The 8,881-nt window shown below is 45.8% G+C and overlaps 1 protein-coding gene across 2 annotated transcripts; it reads right to left on the bottom strand.

The window, feature by feature from the left end:
- Positions 1-5,081: 5,081 nt before the first annotated feature.
- GP1BB (glycoprotein Ib platelet subunit beta) lies at positions 5,082-8,758 on the bottom strand. 2 transcript variants are annotated; one of them, XM_060249263.1, is made up of 2 exons: positions 8,476-8,758; positions 5,082-5,769 (listed from the first exon to the last, which is right to left on the bottom strand). In XM_060249263.1, coding segments are annotated over exons 1-2 (600 nt in total). In that variant the 5' UTR covers positions 8,477-8,758; the 3' UTR covers positions 5,082-5,170. The 2 variants fall into 2 exon arrangements, with proteins under 2 accessions (XP_060105246.1, XP_060105245.1); XM_060249262.1 differs by lacking the exon at positions 8,476-8,758 and adding an exon at positions 7,464-7,599.
- Positions 8,759-8,881: the final 123 nt, after the last annotated feature.

Genomic DNA, 8,881 nt, shown 5'->3' with positions numbered 1-8,881 from the left:
TGCTTGCCCAGGGGTCTCCTTTCTTGCATTGGGTTGCTTTTGGCTGGTGGGACAGCATATGCTAGTGAGTTACGCTAATGAGCTCTGCCACCTAGTTTTCTGCAAAACGACCATTGTGTACACATACTGCCCCCTATGGGGCAAATAATGCCCCTGGAGTAACAAATTTTGTCAGGTGGTTTACCTCGCTCTTGTATGTTCTGTTTCTGCATATATATATATATATATATATATATATATATATATATATACTTTTTATATAAATATTTTGTTTTTAAAAATTGATATTTTGGATATTTCAAGTCTTTGGAATATTTTGAAGTTTGTGGGACGTTTTGCACAGCAGCTTGCCTCCCCACCTGGAGGTTGGCAACCCTTCTGGTCACAAGCTGGGAGTTGTATTCTGCACAAGCTCACGGAAGAATTGCTGGGGATTTTTAAAAAGCACTGAATCTCCTCTTTGTGCTTCAGCGTTTATCCACGCTCCCCCGTATTATTGATGAAGAAGACGGACCTCCTCGTGTTGCGTCAAGATGTGAACTCCGGTCCGAAGATTCTTTGATTTGTGATAAATTCTTATAAAAGTTCAAAGACGCAAACGGGCTTTTCCAGAAACCTTAAGCCTCGTTTTCACCATTTAAGGCTTTCCCAAAGCTAAACAACAATAATAAAATACATTTTAATAAACTGTCATCTCAGTTTATAAACATAAAACCCTCTGATGCCTTGCATACCTTTGCTGCAGGATTTAACAACTCTTCAAGCCTGTAACTGCTATCATCTCATTGTTCCCATAGGGCTACCGCTCTGCAAAAGGCTATCAGTTACTGACCTGCATAAAATGGAGGTATCTCAGGTGAAACTAGTTAGCTCCCCTGTGGCCCCTAACAGACTGGCACTTTGGGCCAACCCAGAGACGCCTCAGAAGGCGCCTGAAAAAAACCATCCATGCAGCAACATCTGGTGGGCATACCGATCCCATACTCACCCCGTCCTCTGGGCTGATCCACCCGCCTCAAAAAGGCACCACGTCCAAAGTGGTGCCTTTTCACTGGGGCACTTCCCGTCTGGAAAGCTGGGAAGTGCCTGAAGAGCGCCCGGGGAGCCGTAAACTGGACGCGTGAGCATTCCAGACACTCTCCAGGCACCCACGGCCTGTCCCTTTTCCAAGCGCCATCTAGAAGCTCCGGGGCACTCTGTTTCTGGCTGGCTTTATTTGGGGTGGCTTGAAGCCATCTGACCATCTGATATCACCCTGTTTGTTTTGTTAAAGACACAATCCAAAAAACAACGTGTGCTCCTCTATTTTCAAACCTAGTTAGACCTTATACAAACATTCATCTTCACAATAGTTCCATTACATAAATAAAGGTAGCAGAATTCCTCACCAAGCACGACCATCGTTCAATGTTTATACAAAAAGCAAGATAGGTCCCATTCATTAATAAGACCTTGTTGTTCAAGCGTGTTAAGCCGGAAAATCCAGCACATCTCCTGTTGAGCCAACCACTTTCCCACATTCACCTGCTGATATTCTGAGGGTACAGATTTCTCTAGAATAAAAAAGCTTAAATCGTCTGGGTCGTGATTGTAATTCCTAAAATGGTCAGTAAGTGGCGCCTCTCTCACAAAATGTTCGAGGACGTGTTTTAATCACACCGTGTTATACTACCTAAGTACAGACGTGCACACGAAGATGAAATCCCGTACACAGCCCTGTTAGGGAAGAAACAAGAGAACTGCAGTCGAGGGACTGGTTCTTTAAAAGAGTAACAAATTTTGTCAGGTGGTTTACCTCGCTCTTGTATGTTCTGTTTCTGCATATATATATACTTTTTATATAAATATTTTGTTTTAAAAAATTGATATTTTGGATATTTCAAGTCTGGAGTACTTTGAAGTGTGTGGGACATTCTGCACGGTGGCTTACCTCCTTGTGTTCCCACCGGGAGGTTGGCAACCACTTCTGTTCACAAGATGGGAGTTGTATTCGGCACAAGCTCACGGAAGAATTGCTGGGGATTTTTTAAAAGCACTGAATCTTCTCTTTGTGCCTCCCTCTTTATTAAGGCACGGTAAAATAAATGATAAATCACACCTACCTGAATGAGGGCTTCTGAAAGCAGTGCCCCTTCCTGCCCACACAGCCCCCTCCTCCATCCCGTCACAGGCAAACGAGCATGACAGATGTAGGGCTAGGTATACCCCATAGCCCAAAAATGAGTGGAGAAGTGCAGGCTGTAGATTTATGGACTGGCTGCCTCTGGGGGCTTACCAATCATCCTAGACCCTGGTGTGATTCATTATCATGCAATTGAAGCTGTTTGTACTCCAGGGGAGGTGAAAAGGGAGCCAGAAGGGCTGTTAACCTTGAATGTGCCAAGTTGTAAGGATGCCAGTGGAAAGAGAAAAGGATGTGTCTTCTGGGTGGAAGGTTTCCAGAACAGTGGGCTATAGGGTTGCCAGGTCCATTCAAGAAATAGCTGGGGACTTTGGGGGTGGAGCCAGGAGCAAGGCTGTGACAAGCATAACTGAACTCCAAAGGGAGTTCTGGCAATCACATTTAAAGGGACCACACACCTTTTAAATGCCTTCCCTCCATTGGAAATAATGAAGGATAGGATAGGAGCACCTTCCTTTGGGGCTCATAGAATTGGACCCCCTGGTCCCTATGCTGAAAATGTGGTGCCTCTACTTCAAAAAACAGTTCCCCTGGAGCAGGGGTGGCCAATGGTAGCTCTCCAGAATTTTTTTTTGCCTACAACTCCCATCAACCCCAGCCATTGGCCATGCTGGCTACGGCTGATGGGAGTTGTAGGCAAAAAACATCTGGAGAGCTACCGTTGACCACCCCTGTCCTAGAGCCCCAGATACCCATGGATCATTTCTCCATTATACATTATGGGAGTTGGTCTCCATAGGGAATAATGGAGTGTCCAGCAGACACTTCCCCCCCCCCACTGCTTTCTAATGACCCTGAAGCGGGGGGAGGACTTCCAAACGGGGGGATCCCCTGCCTCTACCTGGGATTGGCAACTCTAGGGGGCTATCACGAGCTCCCACCGTCCTGATCTATCAAGGACAATCCCAATTGCTGTCTGAGTTAAATCATCAGCTGTATTTTTTCCCTTTGTTTGCATTTCAGGATTGAGAAATCATGGCTGTCTTCAATTCTGTTCCTTTCTTAGAACTGAACTGAAGAAATAGAACTAAGAAAGGAATAGAACTGAAGAAACCCACTCACTTCTAATTCCTGAAATTAAAAAAAAAAGAGGTGAGGAGACAAAATACAATAAAATTGACAACACTGAGATTATTGTACTATGATTGCATTGTGAAAAGACAAAAGTCACAGGAAAAGACAGTAATGCTAGGAAAAGTTGAAGACAGCAGGAAAAGAGTTGGATTGACCCAATATGAGATGCATTGACTCAATAAAGGAAGCCGGGCCATCATTTTGCAAGACCTGAGCAAGGACATTTTGGGGGTCATAGGATTGCCATAAATTGGAAGTGACTTGACGGCACTTAACACACACACATTTCTTTCTTATTCTGGTATTTCTTACAATGCTGTTCTATTTCTCGTGGATTCTGGATTTAACTAAGAGAATTTCTAAAATTAAATTCATAATTATCCATACTATCTGTGGTATAGTTAGGTATAGTTAGTGCCCTAAGCCTGTCAGAGGAGGGCAGGGTATAAATTTGATAAAATAAAATAAGTATAAAACCATACAGTCCACCTTCCAAAGTGGCCCTTTTCTCCTGGTGAACTGATCACTGTTGCCTGGAGATCAGTTGTAATCCCAGGAGATCTCCAGCCACTACCTGGAAGTTGGCAATCCTACACCCACTGATTCTTCCTGGTAGAGGCTGTCATGTAAGAACATTGGGTTTGAGTCATTTAGGGCTTTGAAGGTCAGAACCAGCACCTCTGCTTGGGCTTGGAAACTTGAAGCCAATGTAAATGATACAGAACCAGTGTTGTTACCTGTTCCTGAGTGCATGGGAAAAGCCGCATGTGCATGTTGGCTCTATGCAGACATTCAACTGAATGTAGGCTCTATGCAGACATTCAGCTGAATGCATGTAGGTTAGGTACAGGGGCTGTTATCGCAGACCCAGGGCTTTTTTTGAGCAGGAACACACAGGAACGCAATTCCAGATGGCTTGGTGTCAGGGGGTGTAGCCTAATATGCAATGAGATCCTGCTGGGCTTTTTCTACCAAAAAAAACTCTCTGCACAGACCCATTCGCTGACTCATGCATATTCATTTGCTGCGGATACATCACTTCTTGTTTCAGAGGAAATGTATAAAAAACAGCAGTCCCTCTAATCTGATCTGTGGCTGAACTGTGATGGGAGGAGTTTCTACATACATTTATACTCTTTTATTACTATTTATTAAAAATGCTTTAATGCCACCTTTCCATTACAAAACTCATTCATGGCACTTGACAAAATAAGCAAATATAAGCATAAAATCAGCCAGTAAGCAATCAAGACTTTCCCCAGGGCTGAAAATGGTTGCCAGGAGCTAGAAGTGCCACTCTAGGCAGCCCCTCAACTGTTCCACCTCTACTGAAAAATGCTTTGCCATGGCAACCAAGAGAACCCAGAGGGGAATGAGTGGCAGGATGGCTGAGACCTGCTGTGAGCTCCCCTGACAAAGATTCCCTCTGGCATACCCTCACCCCATTCAGATCCAACTTAATCGTCTTATGAAAACACATCATATGACTTGCCCTGCTCCATGGGCACCCATAATTGTCATCTCCCTAGCCTCAACCCCCTCAACCGCCCCGGTGTTCTAGGGATCATGAGTCCCAATATCATCATTTTCAGAATTCTCAGTACAGGTACAGGGCCAACTTCTGAGACAAAAGGTATGTCCCAAACAGGCATTCATCAGCCGCTATATCACCTTTCTGTGAAGCAATCGCAGCTGGATTTGGGAAGCAATCGCAGCTGGATTTTGCCATTCCATAATTGTGCCATTGTCTTGGGGAAATCTGTCCAGAAGTTGTTACATTTTAAAAATAAAACCTGCCAAAGCTTCCATGAAAAAAGAGGATAGCTATGAAAATAAATGCTTTATTTCATGTGGAGAGGTTCATTTGTAAAGCAGCTACCCCCCAGATCTTGGTGTCCCTAGGCATCCCACAGATCAATCGTTATGGGACGCTCCCCACTGACTGATGTCCTCAGACAGCTCCATGTTTGTTCGCCAGGCTACTTTGGCCATCCTTCGGAATCTCCTCAGGTAACAGATGATGGAGAAAAGCAAAGCTGCTTGGAGGAGGAGGAAGATGAAAAGGCAGATCTGGGTGATGAACGCCAAGCTGCAGTACCAAGACTGGCAGGTGGCAACAATCTCGTCTTCTGACAAGTAGCTGATGATCCTGCCTTGAAGATGGGTTGGGGAAGAGCACATCACATTGCGGTAGAGGGTGCGGTTCTGCTGCCACTGAAGCCAAGTGCGCAAATAGAGGATGTCGCAGTCACACTCCCAGGGATTCCCCCACAGGTAAACCATCTGGAGATCCTTCAGGTTGTCAAAGAGCCCCTTGGGGATGGAGGTTAGGTAGTTGTTGGTGAGGTACAGCTGGACAGTGGAGGAGCTGAAGGAGGTGGGAAGAGTCTCTTTCGTGAGATCTGTTGACCTGCAGTCAATGATATTGGCAGCACACCGGCAGGGTAAAGGGCAGGTGGGGGAAACAAGAGGCAGAAACCCAAGGAAGAGCCAGAGGAACTTCAGCTTCCACACTGAAACACAAAAAGCCTTAGACTGAGCCACCACAGTGATGTGAAGAAGAAAAAGAGGAGGAGATTGGATTTATACCCTACCTTTCACTTGGAGTCTCACAGTGGCTTACAATCTCCTTCCCTTCCCCACAACAGACCCCTGTGAGGTAGGTGGGGCTGAAAGAACTGCTCTTGAGAGAGCAGTTTAGAAAGAACTTGTGACTGGCCCAATGTCACCCAGCAGCTGCATGTGGAGGAGTGGGGAATCAAATCCAATTCTCCAGATTAGAGTCCACTGCTCTAAACCACCACACCAAACTGGAAGGTAGCAAGGGGAGTGGATAGACAATTGCCCCTGAAAATGAACTGGATCTGCCTTGTATAAAGAGGTTTCTCTAACTACTCCTCTCTGAATTATTATTTCACTCCTCCTTCAACAGGCACGTCTATAGAGCGTTAGAGGGCGACTTTTCACAAGGAGAAGGGTCCAAAGGTGTGATGGTTCCATATGCCATCTGTAGTGAGCATCCAAAGTTGCCATAAACCCAGTCAGGTGACTGGTCTGGTGCTCATTGGATGAGTTTGGGCCAGCCACTCTCTTCCAGTCTAAAGTACATCAAATGACTGTTGTGAGGATAAAATGGAGGACAAAAAAAGCCCAAGTAGACTCCTGAGCTCTTTAGAGGAACTGTAAAATAAAGATAGAATTGGTAGCTAGACATGGCTGAAACCCAGTGCAGTATGTTAGTTAAAGCGTTGGGTTAGGATATGGGAGGCTGAGGTTCATCCTTACTCTACCATAGAAACTTGCTGGGAAACCTTGGGCCAGTCATTATTACTTTATTTATAGCCTGAATTTCTCCCCAATAGTAACCCAAAGCAGCTTACATTGTTCCCCTTTTCCATTTTTTTCCTCACAACTACCCTGGCAAAGGAGGAGGAGGAGGTTTGGATTTATATCCCGCCCTTTACTCAGAGTCTCAGAGTAGTTTACAATCTCTTTCCCTTCCTCTCCCCACAACAGACACCCTGTGAGATAGGTGGGGCTGAGAGCTCAGAGAGAACTGCTCTGGAGAGAATAGCTTTGAGAGATCTGTGAGTGAGCCAAAGTCAGCATGTGGAGGAGGAGCAGGGAACCAAACCAGGCTCTCCAGATTAGAGTCCGCCACGCTTAACCACTACCCCCAAACTGACTGAGGTGAGGCTGAGAGTGTGTGACTGGCCTAAGGTCACCCAGCAATCATCCATGGCAATCACGTACCCTCAGCCCAACCTCCCTCACAGGGCAGTTGTAAGGATAAAATGGAGGAGAGGAAAATTAAGCCATTTTGGGTCCCTACTGGGACAAAGGCGTAGTATACATGAAATGTTAAAAATTCTATTTCTGTTTCATTTATCTCTTGTTCTACAAGACCAAAGCAGTAACCACTGGATTTATTTCAAATGAGAGGATCAGACCTTGATTGTACTCTAGTACAGATCCCATCCTTGACTACATTAAAGACATGCTCTTTAGGGATGCAGTTGCTATCCTCTGGCAGCCTTTCATGGGAAAATAGATTGTTTGCCTTTCAAGAGGGGCCGTGGCTCAGTGGCAAAGCATCTGCTTTGCACGCAGAAGGTTTCATATCTCCAGTTAAAAGGCTCAGCTAGCAGGTGATAGGAAAGACCCTGCCTGAAGAGAGCCACTGCTGGCCAGAGTAGACAGTCCTTACCTTGACAAACCAATGGTTTAAGGCAGCATCCTGGGTTCACTTTTGCAAAACTTACATTTTCAGAAAAGCTTGCAGGACCGCCCCTCATCCGCAGTGACTGCTGCTTGCAATTGTTGCATGAGCCCTAATTTGTACCTCCAGGTTTTAGCCAGCTGAAGCTATAAACCGGGGTGGCCAACGGTAGCTCTCCTGATGTTTTTTTGCCTACAACTCCCATCAGCCCCAGCCATTAGTCATGCTGGCTGGGGCTGATGGGAGTTGTAGGCAAAAAAAAACATCTGGAGAGCTACTGTTGGCCACCCCTGCTATAAACTCTTGGTTCTCATTCTATGCCTCTGCTGACTTGGTTTACCATACAGGCATGCGAACAAAATCCCACACCCTCCTTTTCTGCTGGAGCTATGCTATGTTCTATTGACCTCTAATTTCAAGAGTTATTTATTTTTTTATTTATTACATTCAACTTATATCCCGCCCTCTCCGCAAGCGGACTCAGGGCGGCTCACAACATCATGTCAATATCCCTGGCTGTCAAGAGACCATCTTCTAACGATCCATTCACAGGGATGCCCGCTCAATTGACAATCTTAGACAACCTCCCTAATGTAGGAATAGATAGGCAGCAGCTATAACTGCATCAATAAGAGATCACTGTGCCGTGGCCTAGAGTTCTTTTGCAATGTCTCACATATTGGAGGGCAGCTTGGTTCAAGTAGGAGTGCAACACTGCAACAGCCTTGGCATTTCCAGCTAAAAACCCTGGCATGCCCAACTAGCAGGGCTGGAAATGATTTCAGAGAGTCACTGAGCAGACAACACATGGATAGATGGACCGATAGTCTGATCCAACAGGAAGCCGTTGCCTCTGTGATTCAGGTGTCCCCTTCTTGGATTTCACAGCATAGCCCTTTGGAATTGGTACCGGCTCAGGAATTTGAATAGCATTCCCCACCAACTTCCCCATCCAGTTCCACCCTTCTGTCCCAACAAAGAAAAATGACTCTGGACTTACTGTTCCCAATTAGTTTCCCTCAAAAACAAGAAGCAAACGTGGCCGGCAGGCAAGCAGTGAGAGAAGCAGCTCTTGCACAGCTGAGCAATCCTGATAAAGTCCCCAGCATGGACCAAAAAGATAAGGGGACGCCTCTTCCTACTGAATCATTCTCCGGTGATCGCACAATGTTGTCATGCTATTTGAGTTTCGTTTATGTTGTAAACCCGCCCTCAGGGCTGGGCACATCGGTCTCCTCTCCTCCATTTCATCCTCACAGGAACTCTGTCAGGTAAGCAAGGCTGAGAGAGCAGACCTAATGCCCGTGAGGATCCACAGACCTAGAGAATGGGGCCAGGCTCAGAGAGGGTTTCTGCTGCAGACCTGGGAGACAATCCCCTCAAGTTTGCAGGCAAATGTGAAAAAT

The sequence above is a fragment of the Heteronotia binoei genome, chromosome 11, assembly GCF_032191835.1.
Source record: "Heteronotia binoei isolate CCM8104 ecotype False Entrance Well chromosome 11, APGP_CSIRO_Hbin_v1, whole genome shotgun sequence".
Lineage (NCBI taxonomy): Eukaryota > Metazoa > Chordata > Lepidosauria > Squamata > Gekkonidae > Heteronotia > Heteronotia binoei.
Note: the sequence above shows the minus strand (reverse complement) of the source record. Positions and strands in the feature narration are given on the sequence as shown.